Source organism: Hibiscus syriacus, unplaced genomic scaffold (assembly GCF_006381635.1).
Source record: "Hibiscus syriacus cultivar Baekdansim isolate YM2019G1 unplaced genomic scaffold, ASM638163v2 tig00014370_pilon, whole genome shotgun sequence".
NCBI lineage: Eukaryota > Viridiplantae > Streptophyta > Magnoliopsida > Malvales > Malvaceae > Hibiscus > Hibiscus syriacus.
In genome coordinates, this window is record NW_024062323.1 from 552,915 (window position 1) to 576,940 (window position 24,026).

Consider the following 24,026-nt stretch of genomic DNA (forward strand, 5'->3'; position numbering starts at 1 on the left):
TTTTCGTTTCATCAAATTGTCTAGTGTTATAAAAATTATCATTTTAGATGTCTCTATTATAACAACCGTTAAAAAGTTTGTCAAATGACACGTGTCATAATCTGGTAAATTTGTAAATTTTATTTTATTTTTTAAAAAATAAAGTTTTATTGTATTAAAAAACCTAAACTTTTTATTTTATACAAAATACCCCATTATTCATAAAAACCCTGATTCTCAAAAACTTAATTTCCTATTTGGCCGATAGCAAAGGGGTGGCCGAAAGTGAAATCTTACGATTGATGGGTGGGCTTTGATGACAAGACAATGGCAGTCGATGGGTCGTACTGTGATAAAAGAGAAACATAAATGAGAAGAAGATGAAGCAATGACGTTGTCATTTTCACTGTTTCTAACTCTTTGTCGCCGACCTAGGTGTTGGTTGTTCGACCACCCATCGTTGATTCCTTTCCCATGTCGCTATCAGGGTCTTCGAGAATGACTCCGGTCAACCAATAGGTTGGGATTAGAAGTTTAGGGAGTTTGGTTTTTTTTGTATTTAGAAAAAAATAAAGTTTTTTTCGAAAATAAAAATTTTGAATTTTTTAAAAATTACTAAATTACAATATATGTCACTTAACATACTTTTTTAACGCCCGTTCCGGCTGAAACACTTAAAGCGTTAACATTTATCATAATCTGGGAATGAGGTGACCATTTGTTTGGATGATCTAGATTATGAACCTAATTCTCCGTTTGTTTATGTCTCGTGTCATAAAATATTTTACCCTAAACCCTTTTTTAACAACATAAACAAACGGGGAATCGGGTTCATTGTCATTGGTTCGGATGGTCTAATCTTTCAAGGCAGGGACTAACCCTCCATCATCCTTATGGACTCATCATATGTAGTGATTAAAAAACAAAGGGTAAAATATATAAATGGTCCCCCAATTATATGGTGTTGCTATTTTGAGCCCATTGACTATCAGAAGTTGCAAAATGATCCTCTAACTATATGATGTTGTTTTGTTGAGTCCCCATCCATTAAAAGTTACAAAATGGTCATCTGACTACTCATCATGTTCCAAATTTATCTTTTTCCAAAAATTTGACAGTTGTCTGAGTTGGATATTAATTTGTTGTCTGAGATATGATAAATATGATCCCATAATCTCAAACGACTATAATATCTCACACAATATATTAACATCCAGCTCATAATACCACTAATTTTTTAATGAAAAATGACGAGTTTGGAACATAATGAATAGTTAGATGATCAATATAACTTTTAATAGTCGAATGACTCAACAAAGCACCATCCTATAGTTGAGGGACTATTTTGTAATATTTAATAGTTAGAAGACTCAAAAAAAATAACATATAGTTGAGAGACCATTAGTGTACTTTACCCAAAAGCAAAATAATATTTGGAAATTTAAATGACTTGAATTTTCTGTATTAGACGCGATTAAATGTTTAACCCTAAACACTCGGGCTTATTTGCTATAAGGCCCAACATGTAACAGTTAGATTCAAGCCCGGCATTCAAAATAACGGCGATGTGATTCGGCCATAATAAAAGAACATACTTTTTTAGATTCAATATTCAACTCAATAACAGAATAAACTTCAAGAACATCATCGCTGCTGCTTGTGCTCCATTCTCTGTAGCAGCCATAGAAATGAACACCATACTTCCGTTATCGAAGTACTCAAGACTCCTCCGCCGCCACATTCTAAAACCCCACCGTCGCCTCTGCACCGAATCCAACCCACAGCCGCTAACGCCACTGCAGGACGATGAACGAAAAATCGACCAAGCAGTTCAAATCCTCCTCGAAACCCCACATCCAGAATGGTCATCTTCTCAACCCTTGCAGTCGCTCTTATTCTCGTCTCCTCCTTTACCTCCCTGTTTCATCTTGAAAATCACTCGCGGCCTGCCTTCCTATTGTCGAGCCCTCAACTTCTTCGAACATCTTCGTCAAAACTCTGCATCTCCAGATACCCAATTCCTTTCTCATTCATTCCAAGCCCTTCTCGAACAAGCGGGTCGAGGACCCGATGCTGCATCACGGTTACCCGAACTGTATCGAGCTTCAAAAGAATGGGAAGTTCCTCTAACTGTCGATGCCGCCGCGCTTCTTATTCGGTACTTTGGGAGGCTCGAAATGGTGGACAATTCGATTCTTGTTTTCGACGAACTCGACCCTTCTCTTAAAAACACACACGTTCGCAGTGTTTTGATCGATTCTCTGTTAAGAGATGGTCGTGTTGACCTCGCGCTCAATGTGCTCGATGAAATGCTTCAACCGTTATCGGAGGTTCCTCCCAATGACATTACTGGGGACATTGTTTTTTACGCTTTGACCAAGGCAGGCAGGAAAGGGAGGAGCTTGAGCGATGAAGAGTTAGTTCAGTTGGTTTTACAATTCGGGAAACATAGTGTTTTTCCAAAGACAAAGTGGCTGACCCGATTGATTTCTAGTTTATGTAGGAGAGGGCAAATCTTTCAAGCTTGGGATTTTATGCACGAACTGCTAAGACTGGGAGCACCCCTTGAATCTTTTCATTTCAATCTACTTTTGTCCGGGTTAGGGAGGCAGGGAGACCTTAAAAGAATGAACGCCGTTTTGGCCGAGATGAAAGAGTATGGCATTCAGCCCAATGCTTTTACCTTGGGGATACTTATTAATCAGTTATGTAAGTTAAGGAGGGTTGATGATGCGATGGAGGTGTTCAACAAAACGGTCGAGGCAAAACAGAGTGATGGTGTTTCTATTGAAGTCGACATTGTTATCATGAATACCTTGATTGATGGACTTTGTAAAGTAGGGAGGCAGGAAGAAGGGTTGCATTTGATGGAACGAAAGAAGTCCAGCAAGGGCATTGTACCTGATACAGTCACTTATAATTGCTTGATTAATGGATTTTGTAAAGTTGGAGAGATCGAAAGAGGGATCGAATTGTTTGAACGGATGAAAGAAGAGGGAGTTTCACCTAATGTGATCACCGTTAATATATTGATCGATGGCATGTGCAGACATGGGAGGACTGATAGTGCACTTGAATTCTTCAGAGATATGCAGGGGAAAGGGGTAAAGGGCAATTCAGTTACTTATACTGCTCTAGTTACTGCTTTCTCTAAAGCACATAATTTCGGTAAGGTGGTTGATTTGTTTGATGAAATGGTGAGAAGTGGATGCTCTGCAGATCCTACTGTTTACTGTAGCTTGATCTCTGGCTTTTGCCGAGCTGGAAGGATGGACGATGCCGGTAAGGTTTACTCAAATTTGAAAGCAGCCGGGTTCCATCCTGACATTGGATGCTACAATGCTCTTATTAGTGGATTCTGCAAGATGAGGAAGATAGACAAAGCTAATGAAATCATCAAGGAAATGGAGGAAGCAGGAGTTAAGCCCAACATTGTCACATTTAACACTGTGATTGCTTGTCTTTCCGAAGCTGGGAACTTTACACTTGCTCATAGGGTGATGAAACAGATGAAGAAGGAAGGTCTCACCCCTAAGGCCACCACGTTTGGAGCTCTTATACACGGATACTGCTTAAACGGAAAACTCGATAAAGCCAGGAAGCTTTTCGATGACATGAGTACCTCAGCAAAGATTTTACCAAGCACGGCTACATACAACATTCTTATAGAATCTCTGTGCAAGGTTAACGACGTCCAAGCCGCGCTCTCTCTGATGGATGATATGAAAGCAAAGGGGGTGAAGCCTAATACCACCACATACAATGCAATGTTCAAAGGACTTAAAGAGAATAATCTGTCGGATGATGCGGTTTTACTGGTGGACGGTATGATTGATAGCGGTTGCCGTCCTGACAATCAAACCATGGAGATTCTCACCGGTTGGCTTTCTGCTGGTGGATCGGAAAAATTAAGAAGCTTCGTACAAGGAAACAAGGTTTCTTCCTTGACTGCATAAAATGGCTACAAAATGAAGATCGTGTTATATCAGCTGTGTATGTGGTAATGAACAATGACTTAAGAATTGGTAAACTAGCCCAATTAATTGTGGTTTAAAGACCAACGTCGATTCTGCATTTAAAATTATTTGTGGACAAGTGAAATTGGGTTGGGGGGATCAAGTTTCGGCTGCTCACGCTTGTCATTCTCCCGACGGCTTGTGTTGCTAAGGTGATAGAAATATAATTTTTTATTAAGCTAAGGTGATTACAAATTAAATCATTAGTTTCTATATAAATTACATGTAATTCAAAATTATCAATACTTCTTTTACACCGTTTACAAAAAAGAGGAAACTAATCAGCTTTGTAATGTATTTGATAATCACGGAAAGAAAAAACCTCATCACTGTCGGTACGTCGTTGCACATAAAGAACAAGAGGTTCCAACCCCACTTTATAGAGGCTCGTATACTACATGCGTACGCACGCGTTTATGTTAAATTATTCTAGATTAAAAGATATAAACATATTTTCGACTGAATTATAAATAAACAGATAAAAGGATTTGTTTCTGAGTTTAACATTAACACCCATTTTAAATTAGATCTTTACACGTTTATATTTTTGTGTAAACAAAGTGAAAAGGAAAAAGATGGAATTATATCTTGTTGCCATGCACAGTGCCATCAAGTCAAACTGATATAATATTGATTTGATTTGGTTAAACCATGTTCAGGTCATGGATTTCTATTTGGGGTAAGGGAGGCCAACAGCTTCAGTGAATTGAACCCGGCGTCTCTCTTTCTGGTGATACTATAACACGTATCACGTTGCTTTATTCATACTTGAATGCTCAATCCTTGGGAAACCTCTGATGAAATAATTTATCATAACAAAATGGGTTCGTATATATTAGTAGCTTTGAGAAGCGATGGTTCCTAGCAAGAGAAGGAACAAAGGGTTTCTTGGTTCTCGGAGGAGAAGCGATGTTGGGGGTAAGAATTATGTGTTCCCTTCTCATGGAGATAAAGGAGAAGAATACAGTGGCTTTGGTATCACCAGGATGAGAAAGAAGGGCAGCTTCAACAATCTCCCTCCGTCCAAATCCCATTTCTGGGTATGTTTCTCTCTGTTTTAGTCTCTCTTTTTTCCCTTGATACAGTTTACAAATGGTCTCAACTAAACCTTCATTATCAAAAGTTACAAAATGATCCCATGATTATAAGATGTTTTGTTTAGTCTATAAAATTATTTCATTAGAGGTTTCCAAGGATTCGAGCATTCAAGTATGAATAAAGCAACGTGATACGTGTTATAGTATCACCAGAAAGAGAGACGCCAAGTTCAATTCACTGAAGCTGTTGGCCTCCCTTAAATAGAAATCCATGACCTGAACATGGTTTAACCAAATCAAATCAATATTATATCAGTTTGACTTGATGGCACTGTGCAGGCAACAAGATATAATTCCATCTTTTTCTGTCTTTTCACATTTTTAAAGTTTTATTTGTTTACACAAAAATATAAACGTGTAAAGATCCAATTTCATATTCCATGACATTTGTCTCCAGAAAACTGTGCCATCAAAGAAAACGTTTTGTAGAGAATTTTAACGACGGATAAGTTTTGACAACCGACCAAAAAGGCATTCACTTATGCGCTCAAAGTGATGGGAAAATCATATCACTGCTAACGCCAAGCTAGTACAAAAGCAGCTTGGACCAAGAAACAAGCCATTGAAAATTGGACTTTTCTTCCTATATAAATAAGACTACAAGTCTCTCGATGTTTGCAATGTAGGCAAATTTTGAAACTTATACCAGCAGCAAGGTAGTAGTAGAAAGAAATGGAGTTTAGAAGCAAGAATCTTTTGTCTAAGATGGCCACTAACGACGGCCATGGAGAGAATTCACCTTATTTTGATGGGTGGAAAGCGTACGACAGCAACCCTTTTCATCCCACTCTGAATCCCCATGGTGTCTTTCAAATGGGACTTGCTGAGAATAAGGTGTGTTATAAACACAACACACACACACATATATATCTATATACATATCATGCTCAAAGATTACATCTGCTTAATATCCATCTTTGTTTCATTTTTCAGCTCGATTTGATTTGATCAAGAAATGGATTCTCGAAAACCCTGGTGCTTCCATCTGCACTGCTCAAGGAGTTGATAAGTTCAACGGTATTGCAATCTTTCAGGATTATTACGATCTCAAACAGTTCAGAGAGGTACCAAAATAACGCAATATTCATTCTTTTTTGCTGAATATTAGTTAAGTGTAAAAAACGAGTGATGACGAACGTTATTTTCTTCAGGCTGCTGCAAAATTTATGGGAAGGGTAGGAGGAAACCAGGTTACATTCGATGCGAACCGTATAGTAATGAGCGGCGGAGCCACTGCAGCTAACGAGACAGTCATGTTTTGCCTGGCCGACCCAGGCGACGCTTAATTTCTTGTACCTTCTCCTTATTATGCAGGGTAATTTCATTTGCGTGTACATTTTCTTTTGATTCTTACTCAGAGGGGTTTCTATTCGAAATTTGAACTTTAAACAATTATGCAGATTTGCCCGGCACCTAAGGTGGCGCACTGGGTTGGAAATAGTTCCAGTTGACTGCAAAAGCTCAAACAATTTCCGTTTAACGAGAGCAGCCTTGGAAGATGCCTACAAGAAAGCTCAAACATGGAACATAAACGTCAAAGGAGTCATCATAGCCAACCTTCGAACCCATTAGGCACAATCCTGGACCCGACGATGAAAAGCATGGTCAGCTTCGTTAATGAAATCAACATCCACCTTGTCTGCGACGAAATCTATGCCGCAAGGGTCTTCAGCTCTCCTAGATTCATTAGCATTGCTGAGGTTATCCAGGACAAGGATAATTGCAAACGTGATCTCATTCGCATTGTTTACAGCTTGTCCAAGGACATGGGGATCCCGGGTTTTCGAGTCGGTATCGTGTTTTCGTTCAACGACGAAGTTGCGCGTTGTGCTCGTAGGATGTCGAGTTTCGGGTTAGTCTCGTCGCAGACACAATATTTGCTTGCTTCGATGCTTTCGGAAGACGAGTTCGTGGGGAATTTCCTGAGGGAGAGCTCCATGAGGTTGGCCAAAAGGCACCATTGTGTTCACCAAGGGTCTGGAAAAAGTTCGGGTTTCTTGCTTAGCAAGCAATGCTGGTTTGTTTTTCTGGATGGACATGGGACCGCTACTTAATGAACAATCTCTTGAGGGAGAGTTAGAGTTGTGGCGTGTGCTTATCAATGAAGTGAAACTCAATGTTTCTCCGGGTTCATCGTTCCGATGCTCCGAGCCAGGTTGGTTTCGGGTCTGTTTCGCAAACATGGACGACGAGACCGTCGAGGTAGCCCTCGACAGGATTAGGGCGTTCGTGCTAGGTCGACAGAACCAAGAACCGGACAAGTCGAAACATTGTCAAAAGAAACGCCTTCGCCTCAGCTTCTCTTCCTCTATATTATACGATGAGACCATCATGTCTCCGCACGTTATTTCCCCTCACTCGTCACTAGTCCGGGCGAGCACAACTAATACTTAAAGCAGCCTAAAACCTAAATCTTCTATCTTTTCATTCGACCCCAGATTATTAAACCATTAGAACTAAGCTCCGTGATACCGATGTTTTCCTTAAAAAAAATTGACATCGAAGACTATGATGCACGCAATTATGCATTATTTTCGTTCCAACGAGTTCTCCCTAATTTCAAACCTGACTTAATCGTATAAGTGTCAAAAAAATCTTATCCCAAAATTCAAATTTCATAATAAAATATCTATTTTATTCCATCAAATTCATCGAATACAAAAAAAAAAGTTTCTCATCCCTAATATTATATTTGTTTTTAAACGATCTTGTAATAATAAATTATAATCCAATTCACAAAGTATAAATTAGGTGGAATATTTCAGACCGACACAAATATGTCGACAACATGAGATCATTTGATAGGCCATGGCATTCCATTTCCATGCCTTTATTTTTAATTACCTTGGTGGCGCGAGCATATAGACGACAACAGTTGAGACAAACATACATGGCATGGCATGGAACATTATGTGATCATACACAGCATGTGCATCGTCACATTAATTACTCTCCACGAAATTGTGAAGCTTCAAGTAATCCAGAAGCCATTTATTTCATGGCTTACTGAAAGGCTATATTCTTATGATATGCTTTAATGATTAAATTTTTAATTTTTTTCAAATTCACACTTAAAGTTTAATTTTATTTCATTTTAGTATTTCGCTATCAAAATTTTAGTTTTTGTTTTATTTTAGTACATTTAAAAAAAATAAAAAATTAAATACTAAAAGATATCAAAACTTATAGTTTAAATACTTAATTTACCCTAATGCTTTTGTCTGGTGTTTTGTGTTGGATATTCAGAGGATTACCAGATGAGGACAGAACAGGGCTAACGTGAGAGTAACCATTGAAGTGACGGTGCTGAAAATTTGACGACGATTCATGCTTTGATTCCTTTTATCTTTGCTCACCACCAACATTGCTAGGGTTTAATCTCCACTAATGAATCACATGGATTTTCAATTTTAATACTCGAAATCGTACAATGCCATGGCAAGGGTCTTCACGTGGTCGTGGGATATTGCCTTAAAACAGTTGTTATTATTGTTCCTACTCCATTACGTTGTTTACAAAAATTTAATTAATTAATCTGAATCAGATTAAGGTGAGCTATTAAATGACAAATCAAGTGATGGAACTACAGGAGATTCTTAAGCTTTTAGATTCAAGAATAAATGTGACGATTGATGCATTCTTTCATGTTAATATATGATTTTATAATTACACGTAGGTTGTTATACATTTAGAGTTTCTTTTTAACCACACTAAACTCATTAAATTATCAATATCTAATTAAATTTTAATCTAAATAAAAAACACTTTTACTATATTCAAATTAGTCTAATTAAAATATTATCAATTAATATTTTAAAAAAGGTTGAATTCAGTTAGCTATTAAATAAAAAAATTAATTAATTCCATTAATAAAAATTAGATTCGATCCGAAAAAATATGGGCCTTTCAGACAGAAAATTACATGACGTGAAACTGCATTCCTTATTCTCTCCAGCTAACAGTTAATGGCTGCTAAACTCTGATAAGAGAGAGAGAGAGAGAGAGAGAGAACAGAAAAACAGTAATGATTACTTGAAGGAACCGACCAATGCATAGGGACCATTCAGTTTTACGTAGGAGATTTGATTGATTGATCCAGAAATCAATAAATGACCATTAACATGTTATAAGACGCAGGAAATAAATCTCCAAATAAGAATTTAACAGTGGGCCGCCATTGCCATGGAGTTGTCAAGCATGTGAAGCTATTGCTTCATCTTCTTTGTTTCGAAACAAATTCCAAAATTTCATTTATTCAAAACACAGTACTTGCGCACGATGAACAAAAAAAAAGGGATTGAAAGAGGCATATCACCAGGTATATACAAAGGAGTTATATGTATATTCTCATTGATGACATTGAATTCCATCACCAATTGGAGAGAAAGCAGGTCATTTCAACAAATAACACAAGCATTTGGGTTCTCTTCCATGCTTTGAACGTAGTAATAAGTGGTCATATGAGGATTGTATGCTCTGTAAGCCTTGACAAGCTCCAAAACGGGGTCTGGTGGTGGTGGCTGTGGCTTCTTCTCCTCTTCTTTCTTCCCTTCTTCTTCCTTCTTGCCTTCTTCCTTCTTTTCTCCCCCTTCTTTCTTTTCTCCTTCTTCTTTCTTCTCCCCCTCTTTCTTTTCCCCTCCTTCCTTCTTCTCTCCCTCTTTCTTTTCACCTTCTTCCTTCTTTGGCTCCTCTTTCTTCTCCGGTTCCTTTGCCGGACCCACTGATACTATGTCGGTTGGCCAGTACTTGCGCAGTTTGCTCACAACGTTCACGGGGTCGACTGTGCCGATCACTGTTAACTGTTTTGTCTTCATATCCATGGCAATCGAATCAATTCCTGCCAAGATATATCCAAAGGTGAAATCATTTTACTTTTAAAAGGCCAGCTCGAATTATTTTACTGAAATTCGAGCGCAAGTGTTCGATACTCCATAGAAATTAAAGCTTTGTTAAGATTATGTACCTGAAAGAGTTGAGACTGCCTTTAAAGCCTTTTGCTTGGCTTTGTCATCGTGCAAATCCAGCTTCAACACAACCTTCTGTACATACAACACAAGAGATCTGCTTCAGTGCAAATCAAGTTATGAATATATATACATATAACAAACGCACATATCAAAAGTATATACAAAAGGACCAAGACCCAGGAAAGAGAAACAGATGGTTTTAGTCATTAACTTAGAGAAAATCCCAAAATAGGAACCAGACCTTCATTTCTCTTTAGAATCTTCTTTAGTTTTTTTTAGGGAATTACAGAGAACCAGAAACCCAAAACAGAGATGATTCGGGGAGAATGCGTGCAAAATGGTGGTGGGAGGGGATAAAAAGGCAGGGAAACGTGAAGAGAAAAAGATTCGAGAGAGGACGAATTGGGATAATGCTGGTTTTGAAAAAGATTGATAATTTGAAAGAAAATGGGGAAAAACAAGATACCAAAAAAATAATAGGTGGAGGAGAGAAAAGGAGGAGAGCACCAATAAGGCTGATATGGAGGGAAGTGAAAAACAAGTGGACATGAATGGGGGAGTTTATAAGAGCGAGGGAGAGGAAGGAAGATGATGAAATATGAAAGAAAAACAGCAATACAGAGTATCGCTGTCTAGTCACCTCCACGCTATTGAAAGGAGCGTTGTAACCACACCACTGCCCCCTCTTCTCCCTCCCACATTTTATAAATATAATTACATAATTTTAAAATTTATAAAAATAATAATATTTTTAATTATTAAAACTATTTTTATCAATATATATTTATTAATTTTTAGGGTTAATTTTTGTGTCCTCCAGTTCTACAGTTTTACCTTAATTAATTTAAATCGATCCGGGTCACACACTTAATTTTGATAAGTGAGTCTCTCAATGAAAATTTTATATATATATAAACTCAAATATAAAATCTTACTTAAACGATATCAAACTGTTTACGAAAGAGTTTTTATTTAAATTCATAGTGTTTTTAATGATAAACATTCCTTTAAAAAGTTGAGTTTAACCGATTACATATACGGTATATAGGTCGTCAATAACTTCAAGATTATGGCGCGTGAAAGTAACTTCTCGAGTATTTGACAAATATTGATAACTTCGAGAACTAAAGCAACGGAAAGTCGCCGATTTGGGCCTCTAGTTGGAGCGTGGTCCCTAAAGGGTCAAATTTCTACGTCCCAACTCCTGTGGGTTTCTGCGTTTAAACGCAGCACATATTTGTTTTTCTAATTGCTACATTATCTTCGTTAATAAATCATTTTCGTAACAATTATTTTAATATTTAAAATGACTGTTTTTTGCATTATTCCTTTAATTTAAATTCAATTATCCATTTAATTTGTTAGTTTTTCTTCCATATATAATTTATAAAATTAAATAAGCTTCAACCCTTACCTACTCTCCATGAAATGTAGCCCTCAAACCTACTACCTGTAATTTGAGCTGTGGGTCAAATATTCAAATGGGTTTAAATGTATATAATACATTGGTGGCATTTGGCATGCTTATCTGTGATAAGTTTAGGTTTTTACCAATTTTTGAATAATTTTGAAGGATGATGTCATAAATATTAGAAACCTGCCATAGCAACTTTAAACAAAAGGTAGGAATTTTTATAAATAGATACGGCAGCAGCCACGAGTATCCAGCATTTGACCAAACACATCTTAAAAGAAAAGCTTTAATTATATTTTACTTTCAGCTTTAGAATTAATGGCAACTTGTCGGTTGTCACAACGAAATAAATACTTCATTTATTATTGTTAACCCGTTCAAAATATTTACCACAGATATTTATTATTTAATCTTTTATCGTTGGAGGATGTGACTACGATACAAGGACAGGAAGCAATCACTGTGATTTGACTAAACTTAACAATTTTAGTTGAAATTTTTTCTTTTTAACATACTTTAACTAATATTTCTCGAAATAGTACTCTTTCGACTGAGATGACATAAAGACGTATCTCCGGGGACACGTTTTACCTAGTTTTTGTTGACTGGAATGTCACACGTGTAAGGCGCATCCCCGGAGATGCGCTTTATATGGGATCTGCTGAGTCAGATCCCACGTGGGTAAGTCGCATCCCCAAGGACTCGCTTTCACCACTATGCCTCAGAAATAATAGGTATTAATAGGTACTGACATGAATAGTTTTATGGGGGACATGAGTGACATAATAGGGCAATGATAACATATTCTCTGACAAAATAATAGAATGCGCCCCCAGGGAAACGCGCTTTCACCACTTTGGGTATTGACATGAATAGTACTCCCGAGGGACATGAGTGATATAATAAGGTAATGATATCATAACTACATGAGTGACATAATATGGTTGATGTTTCTATGATGGTTGATGCTCATATGGGGAGTTCACAATCTCTTATTGAAATGTATGTCACTTTTATTGAGGTTCGTGCTTCTCGTAGTCTCTCATATTCCTCTCACTTTAGCATTGCACACCAAGCTGATCAAGTTGATAGCCCGATGCAACGATCTGTAATGATTTCACATCATTAATGGCGGATCCAAAGCCAGATGATATGCCATCAAGTTGAATATGAAGACATTCAACAGCAATTGCTTATGATCTCAACCCATGTGGCTTCACCAATAATCCATATGGCAACATCTCTTCTACTTCAAGGGGCAGACATTCATCTGCTAATGTTTTCGACTTACATATGGAAATGTCATCAAGACAGCAGTCTATTCAAATCCCACATGATACAATGGTCTCAAGTTCAAGGGGAGGACACACAAGCGGGAACTTATTTGACCTCAACATTGGATTATCGGAGGAACCCTCATCTTCACCAGAAGAACCTCTTACGGAGCCATGTGCAGATGGTGCTGAAACATGATTATTCGTTGAACCTGACTCACCACAGTTTAACGTACATTCTGATGATGATGAGGATGACGTTCCGATAAATACAACACCAGCCGAACTTCATGCACATATGTATGGTGCTGATTATGATGCAATGTGCGAGCCTGAATTTCCGGATCTTCCTGATGTTGGCAACTATGGACTTCAGTCATCAGTCAACGACTATGATTTACATATTGAAATGAAGTTCGCATCGAAGGAGGAAGCAATGATGGCAATAAAGAGTTACAATAATCGTAACTCAGTTTAGTCCCGAGTTGATCGATCTACCACGGAGAAATATGTATGTTACTGCGTCCAACGTGACAACGGATCTCAATGGATGGATCGTGTATCAAAGAGGAAGAGGAAGAACAACTTATGGGAACTAACCAAATACAACGATCCTCATACGTGTTGTGCAAGAGGTATAAACCAGGATCATCCCAACTTGGACTCCAACATTATTTGCCAAGCAATCATGCCCATTGTGAAGCAAAGCTCTCATATAGTTGTTGCAGTGTCGATTTCTGCTATACAATCACAATATGGGTATACCGTCTCCTATAAAAAATCTTGGTTGGCAAAACAAAATGTCATTTGCAAACTCCATGGCGAATGGGATTCCGCTTACAACGAGCTGCTCAGTTGGTTTCATGTTGTGCAAAGACTCAATCCTGAGATAATTGTTGAGTTCGAAACTCAACATCATTATGTGAATGATCGAATGGTTCGCGATCGCTGCCAATTCTACCGTGTTTTTTGGACTTACTCTCAGTGTATTAATGCAGTCAAGTACTGTAAACTAGTTGTTCAAATTGATGGTACTTTCTTGTATGAGAAATACAAGCAAGTTTTATTATTGGTTGTGGTCCAAGATGGAAACCGCAATATTCTTCATGTTGCGTTTGCCCTCGTTCAAGGAGAAGACACTGAGTCCTGGGCTTTTTTCCTTAAAAATTTATGTTTACATATTGTCACCAGGGAACTAGTATGCATTGTTTCAGACCAAGGAGCCGGGATAAAAGCAAAAATAGAGTCTTTGGGTATAATGTATAGACCTCTTCATGTTCAACATCGTTATTGTGTCCGTCATATTGTTGCAAACTATTACGAAAAATATAAGAAGAACGATGAACGTCAGTTAGTTGTGCGGATGGGTATGTTACTTTTTCCCAATTTTTCTATCATTTTCGTATTACTTTTTTATACTTCATATTAACTATTACATATTCCTAATGGCTTAGGTTACGAACTATTACCTCAAAGGTTTGAGTCTATGCTACAAGAGTTGTTTGAAAAAAATAAGAAGGGGTGCGAGTACATTATTGACATCAGCAAAGAAATGTGGACAAATACGTATGACGGGGGTATTATTTACCAGTTACGGCGTTGGTCAAAATGACTTATTTTCGTTTGGGTCAACTCTTTGCAAAGCTCGGTGGACAAGCTCTTACTTGGTTGCAAAACGACCATATTTACCACCCAAGACTAGTAGTTGATTTACAGAAAAAAGTGGTTGCGTCAAATGGGATGTTGGTTACAAATTTTTCTCGCACCCGTGAATTGTTTCGTGTTACCGAAATGCCACGTCCGCTGTAAAGGGATTGAAGCTAACTCTTTCAAAGTTAATATGTAAGAGAGGTGGTGCGATTGTAGTTTCTTTCAAGCACTCAAATATTCATGCTCTCATGTCATTGCAGCTTGCTCACATTCGCATTTAGACTACAAAAATAATGTTGATCCCGTATACCAACTTTCACAAGTATTCAAGGTATATGAATTTGAGTTTCCGCCCATAGGAAACGAAAGAGACCAGATGAGATTCAAACTTGTCTTACAATTATACTAGATCCATTGCTATTGAAGGACTCAGGTCATCCAAAATCTACTAGAATACATTGTGATATGGATATCCGGGAGAAGTCAACAAAACAAAAACGATGTGGGCATTGTAGAAACATCGGGCACAATAGGAAAAAAATGTACAACTCTTTTATCATCACATAATCTTTAACCCTTATGTAATTAATATTCTATTTAAATGAATGTTTTTGTTTTTAATATTTAAATGTAATTGCATTTTCTATAATTTCTCAATGTATGTACACCTAAATAATTTTTTTTAAAAAATTATTTAAATTTTATTTTATTATATTTATTTAATATAATAATTAATATTATTTATTATAAAAAATTAATTATTAATTTTCAAATATTACAATAATTCTACCTTCTACGTAGAGAAAAAATATTAAATTAAACAAATTAAAAGTTATAAAAAAATTATGTATACGATGACACATTTCATGTTCTGATTAGAGGATTAAATTTATTAAATTAAATTAAAAGTAAGACTAAATTGATAAAATATGTAAGTATTGAAGATTTAATGTGTAATTATACTAATTTTATTAACTTATGCATCAATATTTTCGTTAAATATTGATAACATATAACTAGATTGATAACATTTAAATAATTATGTGATAAAATTAATAGATCGATAATCAAAATAAAAAAATAATAGATATATAACCATCCGTGTAATATTATAATTTCATACATTGTTTCTATAACTACAATAAGGTCAAAGCTGTTTTGATCTATTGTTTCATCCGATTAATGTCGCGTGGAATAAGTGCATGCCAAAGTCCCTGAAACATATAACACTAAAACATAAATTCACTCCACCTTTAACACACATTTAAAAATACATTCGATAATTCTTAAATTATAACCGAAACACTTTACATAATATATTAATAATTTATAATAACAATAAAAATAAATTTTTTATTATTAAAAAAAATACCAGCGTGGCATCCGCCTCAGCAGATCCCATATAAAGCGCATCACCGGGGATGCGCCTTACACGCGTGGCATCCCAGTCTGCAAAAACTAAGTAAAGCGCGTCCCGGGGATGTACCTTTGTGCCACCTCAGCAGAAAGTATGTTATTTCAAGAAATATTGGTTAAAGGGTGTTAGAAAGGAAAAAATTTGGCTAAAAAAAAAAAGGTGTTAGTTTAGTTAGATCGCCTTGATTTTGCACAATGCTTTGCATGGCGACAGTCAGTGATACACGTACACGATCTTTTGCTTGCTGTCGATCCATAACCTATTTAGGTAGCCTTTTTTACCCCTACATAACTGTTTGGGCGGGGGGAACCCCTAATTATTTATTGAAATGTTAGTTTAATTATGTATTATTCCAAATCAATCAAATGCACATTATGTTGATTGCATATTTTAAAATCACGTCATATAAGCAAGAACACATTTAATCAAGCATCTTATCAGAGTTGAGTGTCACGCATATAAAATTTATTAATTTTAATAAATAATTGAAAATAAATATTAGTTTAATATTGAAATTTTAGAAAATTGATATATTTAGATTAAAAAAGATAAGGTAGCCGGCCTATATAATAGGCTTGGCCCATTGAGTTGAGAGGTGAGTTCCACAAGATTACAAGGGGCAGCCTCCACTTGTATTGTATATTTGTATATGTGGTATTTAACCTTATGGCTAACTGTCCTTCTCAATAGACGCAACCATTATGTTGAATTGGCTTTTGATTTTCAAAAAATAAATTTAAAAGGTCACAGATTTATTCGAAGAAACAAGTGCAACCATTTCAAGTATAATCATTTGTAATTACAATAACCAAGAGTAACCCCTACCGAATTAAGAATATTGAACTCATTCCAATTCAGAGGGCAGCAAATTTGAGCAAGAGAATCAACACAACCATGGAACCAAACTATTTAGAAAAGAAAACCATTACCTATACCCAAAACCCATGTCCAGCTCCGGGTTGTGGCTGTGACCGTGATCATACATCCCTTGGCTATTGCCAGACGCACCGAAAGGGCTCATCTGCTTTGAGTTTGATCTGAGCTGCATCTCAATCAGCCTTTGCAATGTCTCTGGATGATGGCTCCCGCTGCCACCATCATGACCTATAATATCAAACAAAATGCATATATATATACATGCATATTATTGAAAAACAAATTGTGAAGCATAAATACATTATCATTTCAGTAAAAGTTAGTTCCCGTGATATTATACTAATATTCCAATCCTCTTTTCATTTTTAAGCTAAAAGTGGGGCTGAATAAATGTTTTGGCATGGACATGATTAAAGTTTCTATATTAACGAAAGTCTATTACGTAAATTGTATGCATTTCCAAGAATGGAATGGGTGGACATTTCTTACAAAGTTGAAATTCACAAGAACGAGAACGAAACAAGATATGTATTAATTACTTTACCTGAAGGCATTCCTAGACCAGCAAAGTTGGGTTGGGACTGCCTTTGGCCATGTCCAAATGGAAACCCATGCATTGGATTCTCTTCCTGAATGTCCATGTGAGGAGGCAGTGGGTCACCCCTGGGAAATCCTTGTTGCAAGTAGGGTGGTGGAAAGTTTCCAGGAATAGGCATTTGTTGTAACATAGGATGATGCATTGGAGGATCGAACCCAGTTGCTCCACTGCTAGGGTGATGGAAAGGAGGACGAAGCCCGCTTGCAGGAAGTTGATGATTTGGGGCAGCATCACGATGAAGGATGACTTCTGGAGCCATGAATTTCATCTGAGGATTGATGTTAGAAGGATGAGAATCTAATGAATGAATCAAAGGACCTCCGTGGTTCAATTGAGGATGAAGCTGCGGGAAAGATGGCTGCACATTTTGGTTAAGAAATAGAATATCTGGCTCCCTCATATCGTAGCAACCAGGAAAAGGCAGACCTTCTTGCCTTCCTACAACAGCTCTTTCATCCCAGAATACACCCTTTAAAGCTGCTAGTTTCTCAGTAACATCAAGTGGTGTCTCTTGGGAATGGAATTGCCCTGCTTTAACATTACCAGCCATGAAGTTATGGAGTTGCCCAGGATTACTGACGCCAATCAAAATGTCCTCTTCAGGAAGCTGAATTTCAGCAGATCTATTAAGATCACCACCTCTAGGCCCTAATTCAGCACGTAGATGTGATGATCCCACAACAGACCGAACATCATTATATCCTAAGAAATGCTCCTCAATGCCATCAAATTTAATGTGTTCTCTCTGAGAAAATGGTAATATATTTGTTTCAAAAGTTGTCCTGTTTGACCCAATGTGAATTGTGGACGGAAGGACACTATCATCTGCGACATGAAGAGGAAGGCCGTTGGATTCCAAAACATCAACTCTTGCAGACTCCGCTGAGCCCTTGTGAATGGAAGCTGGAGCTCCAACTGATTGTAGTTCCTTCATGAAGGCACTTCCAAAAAGTGCTTCTAGAGTTAGACTCTTCCCTGAACTAGAAGCATTTTCTGCATTCACCTCCATAGAGTCACGAGGTGCAGATTCAACACTTGTTTCAATATTTTGTACTGTTTCTGAAGATTTGATGTCTAGACTAGTAGATGACTTTACACTTTTCATACTTGTCTTATTCTGTAACAACGAAAGAAGATGCTGGGATGCATGATCATCGACATTAACTTCTTGCTTCTCAGTTTGAGCATCAATAATTTTCCGGCCTTCAATTGCAGGAGGCAACACTGAATCATTTTCAATACTTCCCGACAGTATTGACTTTTCAAGATCCTCACATGTGAGGGCAGCAGGAAATGCAGTTGGTTTATTAACATCGTGAGTATTGCATGATTGCTCAGAGTTTTCAATCCCAGGAGACATCAAATTTGATACAACGTGCCCATCTGAAAGTCCAAGGATTTGGAATGGAAAGTTTGGCGTTACATGCGCAGTAGCTACCACATCAGAACCATGGGAAACACCTTTTTTGCTACCCTGAATTAATGAGAGCAATTCTTTTGGCCTTCCAGTTGAGAGATCATCTATTGGTTTTTTATTCTCTGCAACAACAATTTTAAAAGATGAATATACGCTTATTGTACTACTCAAGACCTACGGAGATTCACTTAAGCTAGATAAGCTGTAATAAATGCCAACAAACCTTTCTCCAGAAACAAATGGGCAAACTTAGAAGAATTGAAAGTGTCAGGGGCTGATACATCATCAGGTTTACTGTCATTAGGCTGAAGAAAGAACAAGATTATATTAAACACTGTCAAATAATTTAAAGAAAACTGGAAGCAAAATGATCAAAATAACTAACATAAAGAAACCACACATAAATAGGATGTGTATAGTTCATTTAACGACCTACTTTTATTTATAATAATGGAGTGAGAAATGATCAATTAACAAGTCATTCAGCATAGGTGTCTTCCATATACATGTGTTTGAATGCACTTTTTCTATAAAAAAAATAACTCGGTGAAAATACTGGAGCCACCAACCTTTGGTGTAAGAGCACTGCCAAAAAGCTTGTCTAGAATAGAAGTTGAACGGCCATCCTGGTTGGTTTTAGTCAAAGGTTTATCCACTAGCATGTTCTTGGAATTAGTTTCTGTAACTAAAGTGTTCACTGGTACTTCAAAAGCTTCGGAGATACTAGAAATCTTGTATAACTGAGAATCCACACTTAATCTCTCATTGGATTTATCTAAAGCTGATAAGAAATTCAAAGCCTTCCCTCTCTTATTATCAGCTAAAAGTTGAATGCCGGTACTTTCAAGCTGCTGCTCATTCAAAGTTCCCTCTGCCTGTTGTTTAGAATGTTTGCTCAAAAGATCACCATCAGAAGTCCCATTCAACAAAAGGATGCCTTTCGCATCTGTAAGGCTGCCCTCAGTTTCAGAACTCCCAGCCTAGAAATGCAATACAGAAGAAATTCCAAGATCGTGAGTGACAAATATGAGACCCAGTATCAGTTGGTATATTTGAAACCTAATTTGAAACGACCTTTATCCTAATAACATCAACTTTTGAGCTAAAAAACATATGTAAAGTACAACTACTGAGTGGAAACCACATGCAAGTAGAAACCAGCAGCTTACGATACCACATCTTTAAGCAATCTAAACAGGAATAATAATAACACTTCACTTTAAGGCAGTGTACAATGAACCCTTAGTAAAATCTAGAGTTCCTAATAAGTGAACTTAAAATAGATATCATATTCACTAATGTCTCATTTATGCATTTGTACAATTGGTTGAAATATATAGACATCTGTGAAGTATAAAACTCTAGATGCATGTGCGAGTCAAATTCAAATGAATCAACAGTGTTTGTTACTTTTGTTAAGGATATTGCTGATAGGTTAAGAGTTTTGGAGGGTCTAATTCGCTGGGTAGCTGACGGTTTAGCTAAGTCTGGTATTGGCTAAGTTAGGGAGCTTTTGTTTGGGTAGTTTATCTTTTTGATTTTCGGGTTTTCAGTTGTAAGGGGGGATGATCTTGGCTGTATTCTACTCTATGTATTAATAAAATTTGAGGCACTCTTTTCCTCCTCCCGCTGATTAAGGAATTCCATTAATCATGAAGGGGATTTAATTTTTTTATCAAAAAAATTAATCATGAAGGGGTTTTTAACGAGGCCTCCTCTTCTTATAAAAAAAAAATTGAATCAACAGAAAAATAGAAGTCTTCCCAATACGTTCCCTAAGAATTTCAGTTATTTAACAATTATGCCTATTTTGTGCACTGATCTTAAGTGATAAACTCCTTCTATTCCGACCAAAATAATTGCAAAAATTCCCTTCCATTACTTCAAGGAACTCATTCCAGTTATCATAACTTGAGAGGCAACATAATTTAAATTGTAAGGTTGCTATAAGAATAAAACTACAAGTAGCAAGTACATGAGGATTAAAAAGCAATAAAAATACAAGATCGTGTAATGGCAAAAAGGAAAGACTAGTGAAAAATTGAAATTCAAATCAAAGCACATAGTACATACCAAAAGGTAGAAGATCCATTATAAAGGTTTTTTAAACTCTGAACACAAACATAACTTTTACCTGCGAAGAATGGGAATGCTTTGAAGTTTTGGTTCCCAAATTCCGTTCCAAAATTGAGCCTGCAAACCCAGGCGGTACAAGTGGTCTGTATGCAGGAGCTTGTGAGGGACGAGAAGATTTGTTCAAATCAATATTTGGTGCTGGCATAGGTTCTTCTAATTCCTTGCTTGTATTTGGAAGTCCTTTATCGCCTTTGGAGTCCACTAGCAATTCGGAAATATCAAAGTCACCTTTAAGCCTTTCTGGATTAATCTTCTTCTCCTGTAACGCTTCCTTCCTCCATGACTCAAAGGAAGCTAAGAAGAAAGCCATCACACTTTAGGTTCAATTTATTGACAATGAAATCAGAATAGAGGAAGAAATTATAACAAACGAAATAAACAACAGCAGGAAATCTTCTAGACAGAGAACCTACTTCTCCTCTTTCTTTCCTCTTCCACTCTATCTTCATTAGTGCACTCAGTGGAACCAAAAGTCTCATCATTAAACAAGTCGTTCGTTTCCCTCCTTGAATGGGGTGCAGCCTGTAAAAATATCAACACCGGTAATTGGCATCTATTAAAACAGTATTTTGATTGCTACTCGCATCATTTTATAATTGCTTGTAAATAAAATTTAGCAGAATACCTAAGACACAATTCTACACTAGATAGAAATTATAGAATATAGCTTCCATCATGTTACTGCTCCAAATGATGTCAGCAAATAATATACTAACGAAGAATAGTACCTTATAAGGGCGGGGTGGATGATACGGTTCAGTAGTCTTATTTAGATGGTACTGATCATTAGCTCTGAACTTCGGAGCTGATGCTCCAGCTCGATACCCAGATGGTCGAGGAAAAGAACCACCTCCTAGAAGCCCATCATGCTCAGGACCCTGCCACCAGGATTGATTACCAATGCGTCTTCCAGCATCTGTAAATCAATAGAGTCATTCGATTTGCAAGATAATACGATTTGTCAATTGCTATATGCAACACATGCACGAAGTGGATAAAAACCAACTACAGAATGTCATAGCTAAGCATCCTCGGGGCAACAAAGTGAATTACCACATCCATTAAGAGAAAGTAGAATGCACATATCAATCCATGTAGGCAGAAAACACAAATCAAAATATTCATAAACATTACCCGTTTCCCGATCAGGTTGGGAATCATTGTCTCTATCACTCCTTCCAACAGGGCGAGTGTCCCACCGACCATGAATTCCCCGAGAATAGTTACCTGAATCCCCTATTGTAGGCGGCGAGGTACCATATTCATTACGCCTATAATCAGATAAGGTTCCAGGAATTCTTTGCCGAACTTGTGATGTATCCTCAAACTCACTGCTCCAACCATATGATAGAGCAATTAATACCAAAGAAAGATATGAGGTTCACTTCCTCTTCATGCTTTCTTTATAATTTTCAAAAATAACATACATCATGATAAAAAAAGAAATATCACCTCAAAATTGATCGATCAAATCCTGAGGGTAACTTCTTGCAAGCATCCAGTTCACTGAATGATAACAAAAATTCTCTGGTATACGAAATTCTCGATGTCCTGCATTATTAAAATGCAAATTTGATATCAGCAATCAGCATCACTCACCCAAAAACATAAGCAAAACATTTAAATAAAACAAAATTATTCAATCCTGAGAAAGTGAATTACTTTTGAGATTCCTTACTAAACTCCACAGGCTGATCTAATGAAAGTCGATCATTTTCTAAGCTCATTTCTGCAAAAATCTTAAAGATGAATATCGACCAAATACTTTCAATCTAGCTGCTCCCAACGAAATTCATTAATCAAGAACTCAAAATTCTGAAAAATGCTAACTGCTAATAGATTCTCATATGTCGTATCACCATCAAAGTTCCCAATGCTCTCTAATCATTGCATCACCATAGTTAATCAACCCCCGACAGAAAGCTAATTCAAAACTCCCCCGGCTAACATAAATGAAGGTAAAGCTTATGCAAGGCTATTCCATTCTTTGATTCAGGTAAATCTACCAGAAAAGCCAAACGGTAACAAAATATTACAATATTAAGTACCCCCAAAATCTTCTCTCCCGGAATTTGCCTAAACGGAAAAAGATCTTTGGCGATTGGACGGAACAGATATTTACACAAAATGTAGCATCTCCCGAATTCAAATCATTCCAAATATTGAATCAACAAAAGTACCTAATTAAGATAGAAATCAGATAATTTCTAAGGCTCTGTGCTAAGCTGAGGAACTCAAGGGGAAACCTAGGGTTTTGTTTTAACATAGGAAAATAAAATTAAAATTGAAATTGAACTACCAGGATTGAAGGATGTATGTTGGGTAGAGAGAATAGGGAGACAAAGTTAGGGTTTCCAATCAATAACTCTTCCCCTGGCCTTTTCTTTTTCTTTCAATTTATGGGAGCATGTGGGGTTTTTTTTCTTCTTCCATTTTATGAAAATTGCCTAGTTAACTTATGCTCCAGATATATTTTAAATGTAATTGGTTGGAACTGCTTGATAAATTAATTGAATATTTTTTAAATTTTAATTTTGTAAGTTATTTTTTAATGACAAATTTATCATCTTCCCACCCTAATCTTAATAATTTCTTTCCAACTTTAATTTTTAAATTGTTAAGTTCAATTTTTATGAAAATTCTACCAGGCGAGCAACGATCAAAATCATTAATTTAGTTTATAAAAATTTAAATTTTAAAGAACTCAACGTATAATTATAAATTAGTAAAAATTTAAATATAATTTATTTAAAGTAAAGGGTAAATTATATCAATGACCACTCTAACTATTGCCCCTTTTCATTTTGACCAATATTTTTGAAATTTTATCAATCATGTCACTCAACTATTTAAATGCATTTAATCAAATCACTTTTCGTTAATATTTAACAGAGAAGCTGATGTGGCAGTTAAAATATTTGGTATAATTACACATTTGGTCGTTGTTACTTATATATTCTATCAATTTGGTCTTAAATTTAACAAATTAAAATAAACTCAACCCTCAAACCAAATGATGCAATGGATTTTATAGTCCTTGCATTGTCTGCCATTGGATTTAAGCTTTTGTTCATTATCATCTTGTTTCGATCGAAACTCTGCTTTGTTCATATGAGTAGTCTATAAGTGCTATTTGGAAAAATGATTTTAAGCGTACTGAGAGCATCTTAAAACTTGGGTAAGAT

General features: G+C 36.5%; 3 protein-coding genes and 1 pseudogene across 4 annotated transcripts; 2 read left to right on the forward strand and 2 right to left on the reverse strand.

Moving 5' to 3' along the window:
* Positions 1 to 1,614: 1,614 nt before the first annotated feature.
* On the forward strand, positions 1,615 to 4,102 carry LOC120207197 (pentatricopeptide repeat-containing protein At3g61520, mitochondrial-like). Its single transcript, XM_039206718.1, has one exon. The coding sequence runs from the start codon at positions 1,668 to 1,670 to the stop codon at positions 3,933 to 3,935; it is 2,268 nt and encodes a 755-aa protein (XP_039062649.1). The 5' UTR covers positions 1,615 to 1,667; the 3' UTR covers positions 3,936 to 4,102.
* Positions 4,103 to 5,760: 1,658 nt separating this feature from the next.
* Positions 5,761 to 7,486, forward strand: LOC120207134 (annotated as a pseudogene).
* Positions 7,487 to 9,465: 1,979 nt separating this feature from the next.
* On the reverse strand, positions 9,466 to 10,516 carry LOC120207200 (heavy metal-associated isoprenylated plant protein 39-like). Of its 2 annotated transcripts, XM_039206722.1 has the most exons (4): positions 10,301 to 10,501; positions 10,056 to 10,131; positions 9,762 to 9,929; positions 9,466 to 9,692 (listed from the first exon to the last, which is right to left on the reverse strand). In XM_039206722.1, the coding sequence occupies exons 1-4, from the start codon at positions 10,304 to 10,306 to the stop codon at positions 9,490 to 9,492; spliced, it is 453 nt and encodes a 150-aa protein (XP_039062653.1). In that variant the 5' UTR covers positions 10,307 to 10,501; the 3' UTR covers positions 9,466 to 9,489. The 2 variants fall into 2 exon arrangements, with proteins under 2 accessions (XP_039062653.1, XP_039062652.1); XM_039206721.1 differs by having other exon boundaries at positions 9,466 to 9,929; positions 10,301 to 10,516.
* Positions 10,517 to 16,652: 6,136 nt separating this feature from the next.
* LOC120207196 lies at positions 16,653 to 23,235 on the reverse strand. The gene is made up of 11 exons (XM_039206717.1): positions 22,504 to 23,235; positions 22,294 to 22,392; positions 21,976 to 22,172; positions 21,570 to 21,757; positions 21,255 to 21,363; positions 20,840 to 21,135; positions 19,275 to 19,685; positions 18,929 to 19,010; positions 17,235 to 18,827; positions 16,734 to 16,918; positions 16,653 to 16,703 (listed from the first exon to the last, which is right to left on the reverse strand). The coding sequence occupies exons 1-10, from the start codon at positions 22,566 to 22,568 to the stop codon at positions 16,740 to 16,742; spliced, it is 3,219 nt and encodes a 1,072-aa protein (XP_039062648.1). The 5' UTR covers positions 22,569 to 23,235; the 3' UTR covers positions 16,653 to 16,703; positions 16,734 to 16,739.
* Between the last annotated feature and the right edge of the window lie 791 nt (positions 23,236 to 24,026).